Genomic DNA, 25491 nt, shown 5'->3' on the forward strand with positions numbered 1-25491 from the left:
GGTAATTCTCAGGCTTATGTTTTGTACCTGTTTTGAAGACTGGACTTACTATGGCGTTCTTCCAGTCTTTTGGTAGACGACCCTGGGTTACGGATAGATTAAAACATACACTTAAAGGGTTCGCAACAAAGTTAGCTAATTCCTTTAGTAACCTAGGATGCAGTTCATCGGGTCCTGTGGATTTACCTATGTCAAGCTTAACTAGCAGATCAAAGACATCGAGTTCTTTAATGGTCACGCTGTCCAGTGTTTGTGTGGGGGGACTTTCATGGACTGGTGAGAAGGGTGTTTCTATGGTGTATACATCGCTAAAGTATTTAGAGGATACTTGAGCTTTGCCAAAGTCGTCCTCCACTAGTGATGTGGCAGTACTGTCTCCCCATAGTGAAGGAACATTTCTTCTTCTTTTTTTCCTTTGGTTTATATACGAATACAAGCGTTTTGGGCATTCTATGGATTCCCTAACGATTTTCTCTTCGTACAGCTTTCTGGCCTTACGGAGGGTCGAGGCATAGGTATTTCGAGCCTTTTGATACTAAGATTTTGCCTCGTCAGTCCCCAGTAACCTAAATGTATCCCACATTTTCCTTCTTTTACGGAGAAGGATGCGAACCTCCCTACTGAACCACGGTGGGGAGTTTCTCGGTCTCTTAGGTGTAGTCCAAGGGATGTGTGGGGCGGTAACTTTTAAGTATAAATTCCGGAATACGTCCCAAGCCGTTTCGATCGATGACACTGGGTCTATTTTCCAATCTACTGATGATGCTGATTTCATGATGTCTGGTATGTTTGCTTTCCAGACGTTAGGTCTGGGTTGAGCTGAAGCGTGCTCGTGATCGACAGTTATATGGAGGTCAAAGGTTAAAACTGCATGATCACTTTTGCCTGGGGGTGGCATGTCTGCGATAGATCAAACTAAGCAACAACTCTTGTCCCTTGCATTTCAGGTGGCAGCTAACTAATTCATACGTCCCATTCTCATGGGATACACTGTCGATAATAGTGAATGGAATAGCATTCCTAATGAATAGATCTACTCCTCCTCCTTTACGCGTTTGTATTCTATCGGCCCTTACTAATGTAAAACCCTCGAAATCAAGTTCCCTACTATCTATAGACGGCGTCAGCCATGTTTCTGTGACTGCGATTATGTCTGGCCTAGTTGAGTCAATCTGTACACCTAATTCCGGTAGCTTATTGAGTAAGCTCCGGACATTGGTATAACAGATCCGAAGCCTATTTAAATGGACTCGTGCTTCACCCAGAGTGGCTTCGGCATCATCTTCTGTCGAAGCCTCACAACCCGAAAATTTACAATTTTCAGGTCTTTTTCTCCAGCGTCTAATCTGAGCTGTAGTTCTTTTTCGGCTTCCCGTCTTTTTACACGGTCCGCCAACGGTAAGTCCTTACGGAGAAAAACTCCTGAACCCTTTAATTTGTGTCCATTTTCTAAGATTAAGTCGCGTTCGTTTGTGGATTTGAAAACGACTTTGAGCAGTCTAGACTGATTAGGCTTCAGATGCGCTAGGTTTCCTAGCCTATACACCTTTAGCAAGGTGACTCCGGAGATATTTTGGGGCATAACTTGGTTGGGTAGTTGTTTTATCAACACAATGTCATGCTCAAAACGAGCTTTCGGTTCTGAGCTATCACTCTCCTCGACTCTATGGAAAATGACTTATCTGTCACTGTGATCAGACCTCGGCTTGTCGACCCTTTTGGTGGGGGTAGGATTCCCTTTTACGTCATTTTGCCGTTTTTTCCTTACAACCCGTACCCAATCGTCGACGCTCTTTGGAGTAGTAATCACAGTCGCGTCAGGCGTACTATGGGATTCCGGAAGGTTCAGGACGACTTGGGAGGTTGGGTCATCTTTCGCGCTGGAAACCGATCGAGCCTTGCGATTTTGGGTTCCGGAAGTTCCCTTCTGGGTACCATTTTTGATACGAGGGACAGAAGAGACTTTTTTTCTCGAGTTTCTGGTTGTGACAGACCTCTTTGGAGGCTGTCCTTCCTCCTTTGGACAGTGTGGGTCAGCATTTTTTGGACTCACTTGGGCCTGCCTTATGTCAATCTGCGTGTCGACAGATGGAGTTCTTACCGATGTGTCCCGACCGCGCTTACCGAGACACTTTTTCGCAGCATTTACCATTGAGATGGTCTCGGTTAACAGGCTATTTGCATCCAAACAGCACTGTTGACATAGCCATATGCATCCATTCTTACTGAACCGCTTAAAAGCTGCAGGTGTTAGATTCGTGCAAACTTCGTGGTACCATCCTTTGCACTCGTCACACTGCATGCCGCTGTCAACGGGATATCGACAGCCTGAACGCTGGCAAATGCTTTTGTTGCACCTTCCGGTCATTTGAGGGGAAAAGAGTGAACTTCGACCGAAAAAATAGAAAAACTGTAAATAGTTAGGACCAAAGTGCTAACGGATACAATAGAGAAAAACAAGGTACTCGAGAGTACCGACGATAAACTATTTTAGAGACCAAAAAATGATACTCTGAACGAATATTTTAACTGAAAGAAATTCAATCAAAGTATAAACAGTAGTCTTGGTACGTTAATAACGATCAAAACAGTGGAATTTACTCAACGAGGAAGAATACCACTGTCCTTTTTAAATAGCTATTCAACTCCTGGAGATTCAGATGATGAAAATGTTATCTCTAAAAGCATGTAGTCTACACCTACCAACAGATAATTTTCAAGTTCCAGTTTGAAATTTCCATTAAGCATATCGTCCGATGACTTAATGAGAAGAGGGTAGCGCGAACAAGTGTGGGGCCTATATGATGGTAAAGGACCGTAAAGAGGGAGACTTACTTTTAGGCTGGACTCAAAAATGTTAACAAACGTGGAATAAGTGGAACGTCTCTGCCTTCACTTCATACCTACACCAAGAAAAGAGGTTAAAAGTGATATCTTGAGAACTATAAACCTCTGTCAGACTAACAACAAAAGATCCTAGAATTGTATGGAGGCTAGAGAGGGATTTTTCTAGCTTCTTCACAAGAATTAACGTCTGCTATGGACTAGTAGTACAGAGCATTTATTATAGGTTACTCGGTTAATTTATTGTCTAATTGGTTTGATAACTTATTCCCCTGAGGAGTCTTCAGAAGGATTCGGACATATTTCCTTCTGAACTTAAATCATACAAGGAAAAATTAGCTCTGAGAAACAACGTTTGAAGCATATAAGCTAGAAAGCAAAGATATTCATTATTTTACTAGCTCATATAAAAAGATTGGGTATTCAGGGACCAAAATTTGTCCAAGATATGTATTAGTACGAAAAAAACAACGACTATCTTTTATTCCGTCGGAGTGCAATTGGAACCATTTAAATTATTTTACGTAAACTCAGCGGGATTATTACAGCAATTGCTACTGATGATCATTTTGGAAGTTTGTAACAGAGCTGTAGAAGAAATTCTAGTCACGAGATTTGAACAGGCAAAAGAGGAGTAAAATCACAATTAACTTAAAGCTTTGACACGTTTAGATCCAGATATGATAAAATTGATTACACCGTTGCGGACTTCGATAGTATTGTTTACACCATAAGTAATCCAAATAATGATAAGAAAAAGATTCTTGTCAGTATATTCATTAAATTCTTTCATGAACTGAAAGAACATGGGGTAAATGAAGTAAGTAGCCCACTTGAAAACTATACATTATATGTTTATAAGTCCCGAATGATTGATTTTTTGTTCATTTCTGATTTGTTAACATTACTTTAGTATGTAAATATGAATATTTGTTAGGAGATCGACTTTTAGGATACCTTCTTTTCTGCTTCTGATTTCATATGTTTGCATCTTAGTCCGCTAATTTTGATAATAAAAGTTTATTTTTCCGTTATGATATCGGATGAAGGGCACTTTCTGTAAAAACGTCAAGCGTACTTTACCTTAAAAGTAGGATTATTTAGTGATTTGTCACCTTTAACTTTTGTATATATGTTTTAGGTAGGCAGATTTTAAATGGTCGATTGTCTTTTGGTTTAGTTACAGTTTATCGGACACAAAGACCATAAATCTTCTTAGACAATAACGTAGTGGTCTGAACATTTTACGTTTAAAACTGACTCTCCAGAGTAATGTCATAAAGAAACCCTTCAATAGATTCAAACATGCACATCGTAAGCTGGAGTGTCATGGAGTATTCAGGAACGAATTTTCAATGGTATGAAATTTGTTTAATTTACCTTTCACCCTGTTCTTCCTCGTTTCGTCTCTGACAAATCAAAAACGTTGATCTTAACGCATAACATTTCAGAACACTGTTCATATCACTCTACTTATAAAATCGATGAAATGTGCTGCAAACATCTCAGGACTACCTATCAAGAACACTTATTTATAAAATGTAAACCAAGCTATAAGTTTTGGCTGCTTTAAACACTCAGCAATACATATTAGACAGACCGTGTGTGATTATTTTATCTTCGTTAGTTTCATACTCAAAGTCAGTTAAAGCTAATTCTACAGCTTCAGAACTCAGTAAAGTATAGATTCTTCATGTTCGTTCTACAATCAAATGATGAACTATCGGCTTTCCTTTTAAATAAATCGTAGCAAATCGTATTTATTATTGATAGAGCATCTTGCCACTTCATTTAATCCCTCCACCAACCTAAAATGAATAAAGGACTCACATCCACATTCAAAAGCTTCTGTATACTAATAGATACTGGATATTTTAGGAAACTAACCTTCTCAATAGGGATGGTGTCGATTTTTGTAGACACCTTTTCATTGTACACAGGTATTGCACATAAAAGTCATTAACTTAGCGATGTGTATCGCCGATTAGTGATAGTTTAGGCTTTCAATTGTTTAACAAACCATTCTTTTGTAAATCCGACACTCAAAAACTTTCTCCAATGAGTGTCGGTATCACTGTCTCAGACAGACGTGAGATAGCGTAACTCATATCTTCGTCGTTTGAATAGTAGAGCATGGTTCATAATTCCAGCTGTAGTGACAGCACGTAACTTTTGTCCTTAACAAAAGTAGAGAACAGGAAATTCTTTTTTGGTCTGCACTTTGATGTTGTTGTTCTCTTTCCCTAGTTTTTTTACTTACTGTCTGTCAAAGTGATTAACTTCGTGTTTTATATAACCAGTATATTTCTTCTATTTTCGACTTTTAAAACATTAATACTTGAGAAGCATAACTAACACCAATTTAGGTGGTCGCAGTAAAAGTAAATATCTTTCAGATGTTTGATACTCATATAGTGCAAATCAGACAGTTTATACATCATGTTTATGGTTTCGTGTATACAATTGTTATTTAGTCTTTGATGAGATTCATTCAATCAGCTGACATCAACATATAACCTGGTATAAATGTACACTGAACGAAATTGTCATATCTCATTAGCACGACAAGATGAAATTAAAAGATGCATGGTAAAAGAGACCAGAATATTGTAATAGTAATGATGATAGAAAGATTAAGCGTTGAAAACAGGGTTTAAAAAGACAATGAAAATGCATATATGGTAGGACAGTAAAATTTAAGATCGAGAGAATGATAAAAATAGGATTTTTCCTCTCTATTGTGAACTATTCTGAGACATGTCACCCAAGTTTCCAGCAATTAGTCCCTGTTATCGCACAGACCTTAACTAGGTGCTATGGCTCTACCAATATGAGTCTAACACAAATAAATGAAATGACGCATTCTACTGACAATGAGTCTAACCACTGGTCAATGACCTGATGGACTAATCCCATATCTTGGTTTGGATACTCTCAACTTTCTTCCAACTCAATTCTACACTAGCAGACCTCCCGTTGTGGTAGACAGTGGCCAAACGTCTGTAACATATGTCCTGGCCACCACACTCTTTGAAGGTGAAATAAAATAAAATTATCTGTGACTAAATAAATTGAGTGAATTATAAGCCTAGCTATATAATTGGACTTCACAATACTTTTGAAATCTCGGTCGATTTAAGGGCTTTTCATACCAGGATTCGTAGTTGAGTTCACCGTGACAACAAAGTAGCTTGCAGTTCTAGGTTATCAGCAAAAACTCATGTAGATCACCAAACTATGCTATACACTTGTAATTCTTAATACATAAAAAGTATTTTCCAGTCATTGTACAAACTTCTGTCGTCACCGTCATCATTTATTGCAGCCTTTTGTCGGTTAGATATTTTCAGCATAGCATTTATCGGTCTTATAACAGGTAATAGTATTATTTGTTTCAATCTTGACCGTTTTTTCTCAAGGTATTGGCTCGTGAGTATGGTGACTTTCTTTCTTCAGCAGAGCCCAATCAAAGTGTAACCTTATGCATAGATTTAGAAAAACTACCTTCTGATCATAATCAATTAGCTCACAAATGTGGTCTTTTAAAAAGAAATTGTATGGCAGCTGTTTTTGAGAAGTTTTTCGAATATCAAATTAAATCTAACGCGGATTCGGGTTCTAAGAGGGCGGTGATACATTATAGAGACGATGAAACAATGTAAGTTATTCTTTTGGATGTATCTGTTTCATCTAACTAAGGGGATGAGTAGTATGTTTAGTTTTTCCCTTAATTACCTATGATAATCAAAGTCTTTTCTGTTTTGCAGCAAAATACTTAGTTATAATTGTGTTTAGCTTAAATTCGTTGACCTGACACTCCATGCTCTTGTGTAATTTGTTATATTTATGCTCGAATATGTGAGGGCTAATGACAGTGTACAGCTTTCCCAAATCAAAGAGAAGGTGAACCTCACCATTTGAACATGTAACCTACTTGTTAAAATCCAAATTTTTTCAATCACAAATCTAGCCACCCCTATTTTTTGGGTAACACAGTTATATGCATTAAACTTACATATTTTATTGTATTTATTGTTCATCTTTTTCCCAATAGGTATGTACAAGCATTAGCTGATCGAGTTACAGTTATCTTTAGTACAACATTTAAAGATCCAGATGATTTGTTAATTGGAAAAGTTTTTATGCAAGTATGTGTAAATCTGTTTGATATTTATTTTTTTCTTCGCAGTTCATTAGTTTTACTTTGTACTGAAATGTTGGAGAGTAGTAGCTTTTAAAAATAAGATTTCATCAAGAAATTTATTCTTAGTAACACTGGTTATAAGTAGTAGTTAGTAGATAGAATCTAGTCGGTAAGTACTGTTCTAGATTTACGGAATGAGGGAATTCACTAAGTTAGTGTATGAAGGTAAATACTATCTCAACTACATTGAAAAGCTATGCATAAAAGCCGTAGTTTAAAAGTGACATGAGACTGAACAATCAAAAGTATGAGGTAATTTATACTTAGCTGCAAATTCAGAGAAAGGTAAAGATTAAATATAACCGAATCATTGCCGTCAGTGATAGCTATGTCATTTAACTATATAAATGGAATTCAGAGAAGAAAGTTTTCTTTTCGACGAAATCATTTACTTAAGTTATATATTCGTATTTATAGTTGTATGGTAAATATATATCTATGGACCATTGTCTATGGAAGGTACTCTATGTCTGTTGACCGGATACACCATCAGCAACAGCCTACTGTGGGGTAGAACAAACCAGTTTCCAGATGAAGAGGAAATTTAGGGAAGACGCTGGAGGTGGATAGGATATACATTACGGAAATCACCAAACTGCATCACGAATCAAGCGCTAACTTGGGATCCTGAAGGGAAAAAGAAAAGAGAAAGACCAAGGGACACACTGAACCGAGAATCGGAAGATATCAAAAAAAAAATGAATAGCGCCTGAAAAAAATTGCCCAGAACATAGTTCGATAAAGAATGATGGTGGGTGACCTATGCTCTTCCATTAGCGGTAACAGACATGTCTAAATATGTGCCCATAGAAGGACAGAAAAGAATAATAATAACTAATTATGGTTTAGAATTACAAAACACTAATTTTTAAAAAAAGCTAAAATATACTACAGAAGGGAATTAAGGCGAAGTAAAGGATACGAGGTTGGACGTATCGTTTTCGTCGAAAAATAAATTTCTTTGCTTTATTTTTAATCAATGACACAATGGGTTATTTTAACTATTTAACTATATCTTTAAGGGTAAATAAATATAGTCTTCCAGCTTCTGACCAATAATAAATCTGTACCTAGTATCATGACCCAGTTCAAGAGGTAATGACTATTTTTGAAACCATTGATCAAAAATACAACAGGTTCAATACATAATACCAAAATAGCGGTGATTTCTGGTAACAATCTATTTATAATTAAACTTGAATGACCCTTTTTTGACTTCAGTTTATGAATTATGTATTGGAATACTTTTTTTAAACTGTTTGAATTTTTATATTCAAATATTTACGTCACAGGAGTTCACTGAGGTAAGAAGACGTCTTGATCGAGCACCCCAAGTATTGTATTCTCATCGTGTTCCACCAAAAGAATTACAGGGAACTGATGCAGTTATCAGTGATTCAGTTGCGTACATTACTTTTGGTAAGTCGTTTAGGTTACTTGTCTTCTGAGTTCATAGTCTAATTGTTATTCTGCTTTATAAACTATTATCCTATGGTGAATGGTATAGGGAGGAGTAGTCTGGGAGGAAAGGTTAGAGCTAGCAAACTGAGGCATGTCATTTGTCAACGACATCACTGACTGACTAAGGCATGTTATTAGATGCAAATTATCTGATTAGGATCCTCGAGATTATCTTAACCAATAGTTGAAGAGGTTAACTGACGTAGTTCAGACTCCTTCACAACAATGCAATAATTCATTCATTCTTCTGTTTGGTCGTAAGTTTAAAAGCTACCTTACAACTTTTATTCCTCGGATTCATTATTTTATCTCGAATCAAATTGTCTATGCCTAATAGTTTCTACTATCAGTAATACTGTTACTACTTTTTCTACTACTGTCATTTATCTTGAAATGATTTTATCTCTTTGTGCACTAATATAGTGCGTAAACTTGAACCAGTGTAATTATGTATTAGGTTCTACGTTTCTTATACCTGATTAAATGGAATTTTATAATGATAATAACAATTAGTAGTAGTAGTTCACCATTAAAGTATAATTTGTACATACTGAATGTGTATTGTTTTGTTTATGTATCCATAATTAGTAAATGAATTAATTATAAATCAATATTTTAGTAACAATTTATAGTTGCTAAGTATTTTTCGAGGTAGTATTCATTATAAATATTATTATTTCATAGGCACAACCATTTTTTAGAAATCGAAATTGGTTGTAGTCGGAAACTGGTTAATGGTACATTTTCTGTCTATCAATGCATATATATATGTATATATATATGCATGAAAATTGTATTTTCAGTATGAGATTGTGACAATGCCCTGGTACGGCCGAGAGTGGGGAGAGTCCGCTTTCCCTCTCCAAATCCTCTCACATGGCCACGCGAATATATAGCCTCTGCCAGGGAAGTCCTAGTCACTACCTTCTCGTGGCGGGGGTGTTGTTTACGGAATGGAGAGGACAAAAAGCGAATGTCCGGCACGCAAACCGGGTTGGCGGATACGGAAAGTCCATCTAAGGGAGTTGGAAAACCCTGATTCCAGACCAATGATGCACATGGGCTCCAGTATTTTGAGGGAACAAGTGGCGTATGAACCGATTGTTGGTGACCGGCTACCATGTGACTGCATCTCCTCACGATGCTCCACTGACTTGTGGATCGGACCTTTAGGTTAAAGGCTCCGGTTGTGGATCCCTAAGAAAACCACCTGCTTCAGTTTGGTCACGTGGACAGTATCACAGTCCTCACACAAATGAAATGAGATTTGTGTGGCGCATATATATCTGGTGCCTCTTTGTACCAATATTTATGTGTTCAAATAATAATAATAATTTTGAATTCACTAAAACGGAACAATCCCCAAAACTCTATACTGAGAGTCATGATTTACTTACTACTGACTCCAGTGGAGTTGAACTGTGTCGAGTGTAAGGATGGTACCTACCAAAGACAATGAAAGGTGGTCGCGAGACATCGTGAATTGATTGAATTTGGACTTGTGTCATTGAATTATTCTACTTGGTGGTCTAGAGATGGGGCGTTCTTGTGCAAGACCGAAAGTCCCTTGTTCGACTCCCAGTTTTAAGGTTTTGGATGCGCACTGCTAAAGTCTCCCATACTAGGACGAAATAGCCATCAAGTCACCTCAAGTTTTCGATGATTGTCTAACTTAGATCGGTTCATGGTTTCAATAATATTTTTATGGAATCTTCAAAATGAAACAGCATACGTACTATGTTTGTTTTACATTATTCACCGATAGATACATTCCTGTGTGTTTGAATTATTTCCATTATTCAAGTATAGGTTTGTACATTGGTGCTTTTAAGGCTAGAAATACTAATCGGCTTTCCAGACTGTCATAAAATCAGTGAATGACTCAACTTTGGAAGCTTGTGTTTTTAAATTACTAAGGTACCGCCTACCTGTTGTAGTATACTTTTTGGTATACATGAATTGTGAAAACATCCATTTTATAATCCCTCCCTATATTTTTGATATTGATAATGGCCATTAGTTTTTCTTTTTCTGTTATATATATTTCTACATCCTAGTGCTTTTTCCGCGTCATTTATCCACTGAATCTGCGCGTAATTCCACCATCGATCTAATACAAACATTAAGAAACTATTTACACTATCATATTAAATGTTCCAAAGCTTATATGCAAATGCGTATGCGTGCTAAAACAGTGGAATTCTTGAAAGTACTCAACCGTGCCCACATTGAACATTCAACAAATACTGTGATTAATACCAATATTACAACAGTTTCCGGTGAAGTCGCACCTATTTCACCATTGATGAACAAAATCGGTGGTATACAAAGTGATAATATGTATGTTATTGTGCCTTTTTGTCTTTGTTTGTATATATGTGTTTGTTTAAGTGCTAGATCACTTTTTTTGTTTCTGTTTGGTCCGTAAAATACTAACAAAGATATCTCTTTGAATGAGGTCGTGACTTTTGATAGGCTAATAGTAGCGCAGTGGTGTAGTTATGGTTGAAGTATTTGACTTTATAGGCCAATGAGTGTTCAAAGCTTCAAACTCATTTTCACCTCAGTTGATTTTGATAGTCAATTCTAATGTCAAATAGTCCTTATACAAACATCGTAGCTTAATGCCGACTACATAAACACACTTGTATTTGGCAAATAAATAAGTAACATCATACATTGTTACTTTATTTACTGAGTAGTCTGAGAAATTCTATATACTTAATCATTTATAACTCACCTGTCTTTACTTTCTAGGATATAAGACAAGAATGTAGGGAGAGTCACAACTAAAGGCTTAGCATGACCTCTAGGCTAAGACATAGGATTAAACCATGAACTCATTGACCGTTAGTGTGAATACGGTGTAGGAAAATGTTCAAGTTTCTTGGTTCTATGGAGTTCTTGAAGTAACCGTTACTCAATACTTGAAGGTTTCGCACAATATAGATCCATCATCACTGTACTGACATCAGTTTTCCACTTTTTTTCATAGTTATCCTTTTTCTGATTCATCTCTGTGCTAATGTGAACTGTGGCGACTTCCTAGGCTTCAACGTGTATATACTTGTGCTAGACTATGTATTGTGTCTACATAATGAATCGAATGAAATTTGAACACGTATCTATGTCACATTCAGTTGCGATTTATTGAGTGGTCGGTTTTTCTATTCTTTACATAAAAACATAAAAGGTTTTGCATTATTTTGATCCCATCTAAATTTTTAAAAATAAAACAGTTGTCTAGCAATATTGCATATCTTTTTAATAGTCTTTCACTCTATTCAACATCAAGGTCACTCCTGAGTACTTGACCTATAGGATTAGAGCTGCCCTAAGGTAGTAAACAAGTGTTAGATTTGTCAATACTCAGAGTCATCAATCGATTGTAAATACCTTAGTCCTAAAGGAAGTCATTCGCGACTCGAATAGTTCAGTTATAACTCTCTAGATTATGAATCTGGCTGGTAAAAGTTCGAACCCTACATGAAGCATCAAATCTTTCCAACGTGTAGACACGTTTTGGTGTTATGAGTGTGAACTAGTACCCAATCCAGATGTTTTGTTGCAACCTGCTTCCAATCACCTGAGTAACTTCATTTCTTGTGCTAAGTTTCATTTTGATTTAAATTTAAGCATAAAATATTGAGATAGCTGGTTATTAGTAGTTATATGCTAGAAAACATTGAAATGTACTTTATTTGACTGTTCAATTCTGAAGGAATTCACCATTTATATGTGTATCTACCAATTAAGCAACCATTATTATTATTATTATTAGTGTTTATTGATTAACAGTGAAGTGGCATGCATAATAATTGTTAAGAGAATTCTTGATTTAATTGTTCTGATGCGGTATGATTAATTAGTTCAACAAAATATATTTCAATGCTTAAATTAAGCATTCTGAAAATCCAATTTCTAGGGTTAGTTAGTCGTGATGATGATGAGTGAAGAGTAGAATAAATTCAATTAGTATTGTTTGTATGAATCTTCCCATTGATGTTTAGGATTGCAACTGGTCAGTCTCTAATTGGCATATGTGCATACTGTACGTATTGCCTCGATATAGCCTTAATTCACAAACATTATAAGCAAAGATGGATAGTGGCTAGCAGTGGAATCCAGTTTGATGCGCGTGTCGTCCTATTTGGGACTCATCAGCTGGGTGTACCTGCATCTCAGAGTTGATGTTCACCCTGGGACTCGAACCCAGTACCTTTCGCTTCAAACGCCATCGCGTTATCCAGTCAGCTACTGAGTCCTGATAGCCACTTGTTTGTGCAATGGGGTGAAGTTTAAATTCAATTAGTATCGTTTGTTCGAATCTTCCCATTGATGTTTAGGACTGCAACTGGTCAGAATAACTATCATATTTTTCTTTGTATATGTATATTCTTATTAAATTTGGATAGTGATTAACATTGGAGTTCAGAACTCGCGTTTAGATCTAGTTGAGACTCGTCAGTTGGATATACCTGCCATATCTAAATTTTGGTGTTCACTTCGGGACTCGAGCCTAATACATCTTACTTCTAATGTCAACACGCTATTCATTGAGTTATTAAGTCCAAATAGTCACTGTTTTATACAACAGATGTAAATTTGAATCAGAAGGGGTTTGTGGTGATTTCAGTATTTTCATAGTTGAAATCATGAGTCAATTGAAGCTAGACCACCATGGAAAACCTGGAAGCACTGGACGGCAAGTCAATTGGTGAACGGTCGCTCAAAATTCGTGGATTGGTTGAAGTTAGACATTAACACCGTTGGATGCTGGTTCAGTAGTCTATCGGTTAAATGCTCTGGCGCGGGACTGGTAGGTTCTGGGTTCGAATCTCGCTCGCGAGGCGGGATCGTGGATGCGCACTGCTGAGGAGTCCCATAATAGGACGAAACGGCCATCCAGTTCTTGCAGATTTCCCATGGTGATCTAGCTTCAATTGACTCATGATTTCAACTATGAAAAAGATGTAAATTTCATTTGTAAGAGTTCGATTTCATTCTTTTTCGAAACAAGAGGAACTGGATTCAGTGTAGATATCATCACTGAAATACAAATGCACTCAATTGACGTATTCTACATAGGATAAACCATGGGCGTTGAATTTCACTATCAACCAATGTTCAACGTTTCATCAAAACTTATGTATAAATGTTAATATCAAGACAATCTGCTCAGAATGCGTATATCATCAATAAAGACTGACTAATAAAGGGAAAACTCAAACCTTTACTGATATATATATATGTATTTCTAGTGATTAACTCACATTTAATTTTCTCTTTCTTCTCAGGGGTCGAACAATGCGTACAGGCTAATATTTTCAATCAATCAATTTATTGATTTAGGAACGAAACATTCTTTCAACGTTAGTTTCCTTTACTATTTGTATTATTACCATTATTCTGTTGTTGTTGCTGTTGTTATTTTCTACTCTATTCACTTTGATATTTTGTTGTTTATTTTTTAGAATAGAGATTTTCTTAATTGTTAATACTAATTAGATGTTAATTAATTAATGAATTGAAATCAGAAGAATAGTTACAACGATATTTTGTAATATTGCTACTACTCCTACTACTACTACTGCTACTACTCCTACTACTGCTACTCCTCCTACTACTACGATTACTACTACTACCACTACTACTGCCACTACTCCTCCTACTACTACTACTGATAATAATAATATTAATATTTTATTTTATATACACAAATATATGTACTTTTTTCAAGTCAATTTCCATTGGATATATATCCATATTTTTGTTGCTTACTTCTCCTTTCCTATTTTTTCTCTTTGATTACTTTAAATATCTTACTGATTTTAATTGTTATACCAATCGGGGGGAGGGAAGTTGTTCTCTCTCTTTCTCTTGTGTGCGCTTGCTTGCCTGTTCGGTACTTTTCTTTTCTCTTTTTTTTTGACAAATTCCTTCTAGTTGGTAAGATTTTTTTGTTGTTTCATTCTTTTCATTGATCATTGTCATAGTTCATTCTATCATTGATATACAACGAATGCTTTGATTAAGCAGTATGTGAAAGTTGATGGACAAATGGAAGACATAAAAGCTAAATGTAAGGCACAATACACCTGTTATATATATATATATATATATATATATAATCTCCGATTATCATTAAACAACTTCAATTCGCTTGTTCGTTTCACACTGTATACGACGATCGTCTCCTTCCTATGGAGAAGAGACACATTCCTCTGGTTGCTCAACATTCCTGCCTATAACAAGTATATATATATATATATATGGAGAGAGAGAGAGATGTTTACAGCTATTTTGTTGTTTTTTCCTTTGTGATCCCATTTTATTAAACCTTGCATTGAATAGCTAAACGTAGTTTGATTTTTAGTTTCATTCCATACATACCTATTTATTATTATTAGTTGTCAAGGCAGTTGATTGTATCGATCGATTAATCTTTACGTATATAACAACTAAATTGTGCCTTAAAAAAAAGAAGAACCATCTATATATATACACACTTATCTTTGATAGTCATCCGGTGATGATAACAATGTTGAAGTAAAATGAATCTTACCAATGGATACATTCTTAGTGTATTGTTCTGTTATGACCTTCATTCCTACTTTTTGTTGTTGTTGTCGTCAAGAAATAACCATGACTTTTACTCTATATGTGATTCTCTCGTTACTTTTCTTTTCTCTACGTGAGAATTTTGTTTTGTCTTTCTATCCATCTATCTATATGGATGTATACTGATTTATCTATAACAAGACTGGACTACAGTTTTTTGACTATTATATTACATTTTTTAATGAATCTGTCTGCCGTTTAATTCTCGAACCATTCAAACGACAGGCAATCAACCAGACTATTATATTAGTTGTAATCTCTCTGCTACTAATATATCTATAGTGCCTTTTTTTATTTTTATATTAGTATTTATATAAAATGCATCAATTTGTTTCTTTTTTTTTGTATGATTTGATATATGTATAATTTGTTTGTTTACTTTTGTTCTTATCGTATATACATGATGTTTGTATTGTATTGCCAGTTGTCCTCTGTATAACGTAATAGATCGTCGGTAAGATATATATGCACCACACAAAAAATTGTCATTTCATTGAATAGTGTGAGGGCTATGACACTGCCTGGGTGCCCAGACCGAAGCAGGTGGTTTTCTTAAGGGACCACACCCGGAGCATTTGACCTAAAGATCTAATCCACAAGGTAGTGGAGCATCGTGAGGAGATGCAGTTTCATGGTAGCCGGTGACCAACAATTGATTCATACGCCATTTGTTCCCTCAAGATACTGGAACACTATGTGCATCATTGGTTTGGAATGAGGGTTTTCCAACTCCCCTAGGTGTACTTTTCGTGTCCACCAAACCGGTTTGCGTGCCGGACATTCGCTTTTCGTCTTCTCAATTTCGTAGAAACAGTAATGCCACTGTGAGAAGGCAGTGAGTAGGACTTTCCTGTCAGAGTCTATATACGCGTAGCCATGTGAGAGCATTTTGAGAGGGAAAGCGGACTCTCCTCACTCTCAGCCGTACCAGGGCATTTGGGGGCATAGTCGGTAAGAGTAGTACCTAGTTTCATTAGTCAATGAAAAAGCTTCCTTGAGATGATCGTAAACTTTCGGTACATTTGAACTGAGGTCGACCTCACGAACAGTAGTTAAGTGGTCCCCAGGCAAAGATTCCAGAGCGTCGGCATATTTTTGGCGTTGGTTGGTTATGCGGCGGATCTCGAATTCAGATTCCAGTGCCGCGAACCAAACATCTGGATCGTGGGGGATGAAAGGAACCGGTCGAAAACTAATTGCCTGTACTTCTGAGTCTATTATACTAATGCTATTCTTACCGTTATACACCATATTAAGTTGTTGCCAAAATATTATATATTGAAAAATATCAATACGAATACGTGCAAGAGAAGTGGATAGATAAACACTATCAGCTACAATAAAACAAATGCTTCGTGGGAATTTGGGTAAGTGTATTTTGCTCAAAAATCTGAGAGATGCTGTCAGATCAGTTCGTCCATCAAATGTAGTGCCACTAAGTTAAAGTTTGTTTGATGATTAAGAGTTTGGCGTCAGGATGTAAAGATAGTGTTGTTTTGGTCGTTATATACAATTTATAGAGACATAGTTGAGCATTTGATATATTCAGCACTATCATTTTTCATCATATGGTGGCGAGAAAGTTTTTGTCATACAAAGATATTTTTACTTCCCTCTATACATGAATTTAACGCAAAAGCTTGAAAGTCACGTTGTCGATCCTGATCAGCTTGCCCCTATATCTTACTTCTACCATAGAGTCAAAGTGATTGTAAACTTGTCCATAGATTTGTAGGTAGAAAATGTGAAAGAGTACATACGGACTAGCTTGAATGGTTTTCAAAGTAACTGCATGGATTTGAAGCCAGTTTTCAACCAATCAATGGAGAGTTCTTCTGAATCAAAAGTAATTAGCTACAAAAGTGATAAAACCAGCTAAGTATTCTTTAAGTTTATTGATTGTTCAGAGCATATTATCAGTTTTCTGATCTTAATTTTGTAGGAATATAGCTAAATAACCTCACCATGTCTTACAAACACTTTATTAATAAGTTGGCTGAAAAAGAAATGATAGAAGAATCATTGTTGTTTCTATATTTGTATGAAGACATCACGTGTCAGATGATTGCCATCTCCAGGTCATTCATTATTCAGTGATTTATCAATAAAATGATTTCTTTACCACAAACAGGATACACTGAGACAAGAAATGATTGGTTCATATATGTAAAATCTCTCGCAAATTTATTAAATGGTCACTTCTTAATGTATAAGCTTTACGGCGAGACTATAATTTATAAATAAGCTAAACACATTTAAGATAGGGAATCTTGAATTTCAGTTCGAAATTCATTCAGTCATATAGCTAAATAACATTTTGGTATTATAGATGATGTCAGTTTGTGATGAAAACCCTGACTCTAATTCCTAGCCCTACCGTTCAGTTGTAAATCCGAATTCCCCAAATCAATTTACAAACCTCGTTTAACCCTAGTAAGTAGTTAACCATCCTTAAGATTTCTAAATCATCGCTCAAAGGTCGTCCATAAATTGTGGTCTCACCAGTTTGTCATTTTTTACTGTATGGCCACCAAAAGAATTTTCTACCAACTTTAAACGTCCTGAACATCTTAGGAAGACATTTCTATCTTGGATTTTATGTAGTGAAAGATAAAAGTAATCCATTTTTGAGTTTTGCTCAAAAATTAAATTAAAGTTCTCGGTTCTGATTGGTTCGCTCCACACTACACTTTTACCTTATATGATTGTCCTTATGAATCATCTAGATGCTTGATTACCTTCACGAAAAATGTTAGTTGGGAAACGTCAAGTCTGTTCATAGTAAAATAGAGTTCTAACTTTTGGGTCAGGGTTAAAGCGGATTACGCTAATTTATCCATTTCCACCCAATCAGTGCTAATGTATGTATCGGGAATATCCTATGAGCTTCTCTCATAAACTGTTTATAGCACTGTTGACACAGTGGGCCAATAAAAAGTCACCGAATAAGAAGGCCACACTGCGCTAATCAAAACTTTCCTAATGAAAAGTGCATGTGACTGACCAGTAATATATAAGTGTTTATGCATGTCAACCGATTTAGTCCAATAAGCTCCCACTCTGAATCTCCCTACTGAGTAGCCGGTTGGCGATTTTCGTATAGGAAGTGTGTATCAGTAACAGTTGTTGAGATGAAGATTTGTAGCTCAGATGGATATCGCACGTTATAGCAACAGTATATTCCGTTACTCGAGTTTATTGAGATAGGTGTTCCTAACTAATACTGATTTTGTCAGATTTGTAGTATCCAAGGTATACTAGACAGTGAGGAATGTAACATCTACCCTATGAAGATGGGAAATCAACTTATAGAAAAATCATTAACTCTTTCTTAACTATCACGTAAGCTGTAGACTTTCTCAGTGACTATAAAAAATAGTCAACATACTAACTTGGTGATTTGATATTGTTTTCTAAAATAAATCAGTAGCGATGACTTAGATTTCGGTCAATCTATAACATTTGGTGTTGTATACTTGTATCTTCCTATTGTTATTTAGGACTGCAATTGATCAGTCTCTTGTTGGCATATATGCATCCTGTACAGACTGCCTCGATATTGCCTAAGGTCATAAGCTTTATAAACAAAGATGGATAGTGGCTGACAAGTCCTAAATAGGATGAAACGCGCGTCCTGGATTCTACTGCTAGCCAGTATCCATCTTTGCTTATATATTTATAAAACTGATGCAAATTTTTAACATTTCTGGTATATGTCTCTTTAGTCTTTAACTAGTAAATTTATACTACTATTAGTATCGTTTTCTTTCTGTTAGATATTTGAATTTAGCTTATAGAACCAATACAAAATCGTGTATTGGGTATTGCGACTATACTTTAAGTGCAAACTCTATTGAGATTATCCACTTTTCAAAAGTGAATTAGGTAGATTGAGGTTGTAATTTAGTGGTTAATAGATGAGAACTCTAATTCAGTCAGTCAGTCAGCTACAACTTAGGACCAGGCACATATATGCATCGGTCCAAGTTGCCATACCTCGTTAGCACAACAAGATGAACACCGGATTCATAGAAGTAATTAATTTAGTGGTGGTAGTATATAAAGAAAGGTTGTATATAAGGATATAGTACAGGAAGGAGGACAGATATGAAGCAATTTTAATCTTAAGGTTTAAGGGAAGGTAAAGAGTGTATACACCTACGCCATTGTAATCGATTCTGAGCCATGTCACTCAGAGTCTCCAACCATTGGTTACGATAGTCACGCGGGCACCAACCAAGTAGTCTGCATCTACTAACATGGCTCAGACTAGAAGTTAGTGACTTCAAGCACTGATGCCACGTTTTGGATTGGCCGCCCCTAACTCTTTTCCAACTATCCCCTACACTAGTTAATGTAAAATATTGGAATTTATAACAGACTTCATTTTTATAAGCAAAGATGGATAGTGGCTAGCAATGGAATCCAGGACATGCGCTTCGTCCTATTTTGGACTCGTCAGCCACTATTCAACTTTGCTAATAAAGCTTGTGACTTCATGCAATATCGAGGCAGTCCACATAGGATGCACATATGCCAACAAGAGACTGATCAATTGCAGTCCAAAATAACAATAGGAAGATACAAGTAAACAAAAACAAGTGAATAAGACTTTATTTTATTACTCTTTATTGTTTCTTAATATTACTGAATAACAAAAATTTTACGATTAAACCACATTTTCTATACACATTATAATTGATTCACATAAATTGTTGTTCATTGTGGTAACTATAAGGTCAAATGAATACTAGTAATTTTAATAGTTGACATCATGAATCAATTGAAGATAGACCACCATAGAAAACCTGAGAGCACTGGACAGCCGGATGAGGAGTTCCATAATAAGACGAAACTGCCGTCCAGTGTTTCCAGGTTTTCCATGATGCTCTAGCTTCAATTGATTAATGATCTCAACTATTAAAATTACTATAATATCCACAAAACCCTTTCTGATAATAACTTTTTGGTTAGTTTTGATGAAAATTTATACCATATGTGAGTAAAAGTTTTCAAAATACAAGAATACATTATGAGCAATGGAATTTTGACACAGATCACAATAACAATGAGGAGAGAGAGAAATATTCATTAGGATAAAAGGTAGATATCTTTTATTTGCACTACGGATAGGGAATCATCATCTATTTACATTTCTTAATGATTTGAGAATGCTTTGGATTTGGTTCGATATTAATGAAACTGTTATAATCAAGACTGAAAAATATTAAAGTTTAGACAAATAATTCATAATTGAAAGCGTGAGTTAATTGAAGTTAGACGACCAGGAAAAACTCGGAAGCACTGGACGGCCGTTTCGTCCTATTGTGGTACTCCTCAGCAGTGACCAGTGGAGTTCAAACCACGTACGTTATGAGATAGGAACTCACTGAAGACAATTAGTGAACGGTTGCTCAACTTCGTGGATTGGTTGGAGTTAGACATAAACACCATCGCATGCTGGCTTTGTGGTTTATCGGTTAAGTGCTCTGGCGCGAGACTGGTGGGTCCTGGGCTCGAACCTCGCGAGGCTCGGTCGTGGGTGCGCATTGCCCAGTCCCACAATAGAACGAAGCGGTCGTCCAGTGCCTCCAGGTTTTCTCTCGTGGTCTAGCTTCAATTGACTCACGCTTTCAACTATGAAAATACTAAATCTCCACAAAAAACCCCTTCTGATAAAAAATAATTCATAAGAAGTTGTAGTTCCGTGGTGTAGGTTGCTTACATTCACATAAGTAGTATAGGACGATGGTCAGACAGAGAATGTATTTCACTAGAAGATCGATAAGGAAAGAACGACAGCGAAACACAATGAGTATGAAAATGCATGAACGGCAATAATCGGAGACTATGGACTGATATTTGCAGAAGGAACAGTCAAGATTGATTGGTAGTTTGCAAATTAACTGTTTACTGTATGGTTGTCAGATTTTAGCGAGATAGTCTGTAATTTCCATGTAAAATACATTCGATAGTTTCCACTCGTCTTCTTGTTCACTACAGTTCGATAAAGACTCACATCATCTACAGCCACTTACAGTATATTCTATATCAGTCTATGGTTGACATTGATAAGAAGTAAACATTGGATAATGTGTTTGGTTTGCACGAATTAATGTTTCAATGAGAACATTGTATGAAATGAAACGTACCCTTAGATTGATACAGCTTCTTGACAATCAGTAAATCTCTCTTTGGAAGTTCAACCTTTTTCTTTTCACTTACGTGCGGTTGTCATCGTCGAAGTGTCTTTGTGAAACAGTCTTTTGACTTATATAATTGAGTTTAGATAAAATTTATAACAATCACTGAGCTTGCTTTTCCCTAGATATAAAAGTCCACATTAGATTCAACGTCACCAACTTCAAAGAGACATTGCACACACCTAATGGACCATTGTCGTATCCGAAGATTAAATTATGGGCAACTCCCGGGAACTATTTATGGACTGTTATTATACATATTAATATTCCTTTCATCACAAACTTTCATTTGACCTATTGACTACTGTTATACGACCTACTATTTTTAATTTATTAATAACAGTCTCTCGCATTCACAGCCACTTTCTGGCTGATCTTGTATGATTGTTATTTTTCATTTTATAGTGTGATGCAGTTTGGTTCGCTTGTATACTAAGTACATCTGAGATATATTATTCATACAGTAGAGGTTGAGATCATATTCTGGACTAAACGAGCAGGGCTAGGTGAGAAGGATCAATAGGGATTCTGAGTTGACTTAAGGCTGCTAGTGCTAATTGACGTGTCATTGGTTGAGCACAGGAATAAGGTCATATAACTCGGTATTCTGATTGGCGATCTTGTCACGTGATAATTGACAGGGGCGAAAAACATAACACTATAATAATCGAGTTTGTGGTATCATGACGAGAAAAGTGAGCAACTATTGTTTCCCATTTGACGCTTATTTGTATTATTGATCAGGGAGTCCAAGACAGAGTTGTCCAGAGACATCTAGTCGTCGGTCTATGCTTCACAAGACATGATAGGTGTAAGATCAGTTTTATATCATAACTAATTAAGATATGTACAAATTGCAGTTTCTTATTTGTAGGATGTTTTTTAAACTGTTGTTATATTATATCATATGAATTTTCGAACCACAATAACTAATGAAAATATAAGAAAGTAATTTAGTTATTAGTTCCCCCAAATGCCCTGGTACGGCCGACAGTGAGGCGAGTACGCTCTCCTTCTACAAATGCTTTCACATGGCCACGCTTATATAGCCTCTAACAGGGAAGTCCTACTCACTGCCTTCTCACAGTGGCATTACTGTTGTTTACGAAATTGAGAGGACGAAAAGCAAATGTCCGGCACGCAAAGTCCACCTAGGGGAGTTGGAAAACCTTCATTCCAAACCAATGATGCACATAGTGTTCCAGTATCTTGAGGGAACAAATGGCGTATGAATCAATTGTTTGTCACCGACTACCATTGGAATGCATCTCCTCACGATGCTCCACTGCCTTGTCGATCAGACCTTTAGTTCGAAGGCTTGGGGTATGGCCCTCTAAGAAAACCACCTGTTTCTGCCTGGGCACCCGGACATTATCAGTCCTCACAGAAATCGAATGAGATTTGTGCGGCGCATATATTTCTGGTACCCCTTTGTACCAATATTTGGGGGAGGGGGTTAAATCCCCAGAACTTACTTGGTAAATGGCCTAATTTTGTAATTTTATTTTGAAAATTCGAATTTCTTTGTTTTCGCGCCAAAAGCGCTCTTTTCACCTTCGAGTCGAATTCCCCACTTGTAAAATATCTTAAACGCTACTGGTCCGTTGTATCTTTGAGTGTGTTATTTTGTAATGCTGCCCAAGGACAATTTATCGCTGTATATTTACGTTTGAGTTTTTCCCCTTACGATTGCTTGTACTTCATCTGCTTACGGGATATATTTTCCCCTACTTCGCCTTGGGCTTCTTCCTCTAGTTAGCGGGGCCTGAGACAACAGATTAGATTAGCCTATCGTGTCACTGTGTTATTGACCTTCGTTCGTTTACCGAGAAATGGAATTAGCATTAAGCATATCATAGTTCTAGTATTCTAATTAATTATTAAGGGTTATAAGAACTATTGTATGAATCAAATAAGATGTTAAGATAGACTATAACATTCCACCGGATAATTGATCTTATTAGAGTAAAAATGACATTATCATTTCTTTTTTTTTGTTTTTGCAGTTGAGACTTGATTACCTACTAAACATAGTAAGTAATAGATTATGTAATAGTGAGAAACAATTCAATACGGGAAAACAATAAGATGAATGTTAAATTTATTATCATTTATTTAATAATCATTATAAAGTAATATATCATTATTAATAATAGTAAATAATGCATATGTTTTACAGGAACATTAATAAATGCTTTATATTACTATTCATATTACAAGTCAGTCAGTTAGTCAGTTACAACATAGGACCAGGTACATATATGCATCGGTCCAAGTTACAAAAATTCAATTTGTTTCCTATAGGTAATGGTATTTCTTTCTCTCTACTCATATTATCACCTACATCTTTCAGAAGATAATCATAATAAAGGGCAATTGTAGAAACAAGAAGACAATAATGATACCTATTCATTTCTTGATAATTGACAAAGAAAATGAATAACATTTTAAAAAAAAAGTAAATAAGGTTGGAGTAGAGAAAAACAAACAAACATTTGCATTTCAAATAAAACGATGAGGACGATGACGATGACAACAACAACGACGGATAAACGAATTACAATAAAGTAAACCCTAAGGATGAATTTTTTTATTAAAAAAAAACGACAACAACAACCCGGTAATAATGTAGTATGGAGAATGATACCATGCAGCAGAAGATATAATTCATGAATAAGAGGATAAAGGGAGAATACATTTTTTTAAATACATAGGTATATACATATACATTTCTATATGTATATATCTTAGATCAGTTACATGGATAATCTAGGCTGTAACTAAGATAAAAAATCACAGGTCTTTCCTTTGTCAAGTTATCATCAACATGAAACTATTCATAATTACACTACCTATCACATATGCACAATCAGCCAAATAAAAAGATGATGATGATGATCATGACTTATGGAAGAAGTTGATCTAACTAAGCCATCGAGAGAGATGAAATAAGCCTGGGTTTCCTTTTCTTTATATGCATATGATACTACTATTAATAAATTGATATTAGGAAGTCAGCTATCTTCATTTTGGTCTATAATGAATAGCCAGTATACATGTTACTTAGTATGAATAATGTTAGTAAATGTATTCAGATTATTTGGCACAAGTACAAAAAAAGATGAAGGAACAGACACATATACTCCCAAACAAAATGACTGGGAGACAAAGTTAAAATACATCTTTTCTTTTTAAAGAATAATACTTTATATATAACCATTATTGAGCATGAAATCTGAAGATTGAGGAAGAGTAGTCGTATATGATGTCGAGGATGATGATGTTGATGATACTGATGTTTGTCGAACTGGTGGTGTTGATAAATGCTGATGTTGTTGTGACATTGATCTGGTATCTTTTATTGTTGACATTGTATTTTTTCGATTTGTCTGTATACTTGCATTATTACTACCATTATTATTATTATTACTATTATCAATACCATTATTATTATTATTATTATTATAATCAATACCATTTTCACCATTTGTAATATTATTGTCTGTAAAGAATGAATTTGAAGTGATTGACTTCATTGATGTTGTTGTTGTCATCATCATAGAAGTACCAGTTTGTATGACAGGATTTAAACAATAAAATTGTGGTCTAGCACGATTTAATATTTTAATAAATTCAAATGTTTTAGCATGCATTCTTCGATGTATATATCCTTTGGAACATTTTATATGATAATGTAGATAGTTGCGTAATATATGAATAAGATTGATAGTACGTGGAGATGCTTGTGGTGTAAGATGTCGAGGAAATAGAACTATTAAAAGAAAGTAGTGAATAGAGAATGGACGATAAGGTAAAACTTAAATGACTACTTGTTATAATTTTTTTGCTAATAAACGATCCTATTGCTTAGTATTCTTATGCCCCCAAATGCCCTGGTACGGCTGAGAGTGAGGAGAGTCCGCTCTCCCTCTCCAAATGCTCTCACATGACCACGCGTATATAGCCTCTAACAGGGAACTCCTACACCCTACCTTCTAGCACCACGGGTGTTGTTTACGAAATTGAGAGGACGAAAAACGAATGTCCGGCACGCAAACCGTGTTGGTGGACACAGCGAGTCCACATAGGGGAGTTGGAAAACCCTCATTCCAAACCAATGGTGCACATGGGCTCCAGTATCCTGAAGGAATAAATGGC

General features: G+C 35.9%; 2 protein-coding genes and 1 non-coding gene across 3 annotated transcripts in view; 1 reads left to right on the forward strand and 2 right to left on the reverse strand.

Moving 5' to 3' along the window:
• Positions 1 to 3404: 3404 nt before the first annotated feature.
• On the forward strand, positions 3405 to 14203 carry Smp_010690 (putative arp2/3; the record flags this gene model as incomplete). Its single annotated transcript, XM_018798602.1, has 7 exons — positions 3405 to 3478; positions 3517 to 3664; positions 6264 to 6502; positions 6899 to 6992; positions 8341 to 8467; positions 10567 to 10849; positions 13807 to 14203. The coding sequence occupies 7 exons, from the start codon at positions 3405 to 3407 to the stop codon at positions 13829 to 13831; spliced, it is 990 nt and encodes a 329-aa protein (XP_018653527.1). The 3' UTR covers positions 13832 to 14203.
• Positions 12704 to 12770, reverse strand: Smp_tRNA_00905_Gln_TTG.1.1. Its single transcript has one exon. It is a non-coding gene (tRNA).
• Positions 14204 to 24539: 10336 nt separating the features above from the next.
• The window catches only part of Smp_127830 (putative arp2/3), a gene marked incomplete at its 3' end in the record, with an annotated part of 27830 nt that continues 26878 nt past the window's right edge, over positions 24540 to 25491 (reverse strand). Inside the window, exon 7 of the mRNA XM_018798603.1 lies at positions 24540 to 24688. Coding sequence (XP_018653528.1) covers positions 24540 to 24688 — 149 coding nt within the window. The remainder of the gene's footprint in view (positions 24689 to 25491) is intronic.

This window comes from Schistosoma mansoni, chromosome 7, assembly GCF_000237925.1.
Source record: "Schistosoma mansoni strain Puerto Rico chromosome 7, complete genome".
Classification (NCBI taxonomy): Eukaryota; Metazoa; Platyhelminthes; class Trematoda; order Strigeidida; family Schistosomatidae; genus Schistosoma; species Schistosoma mansoni.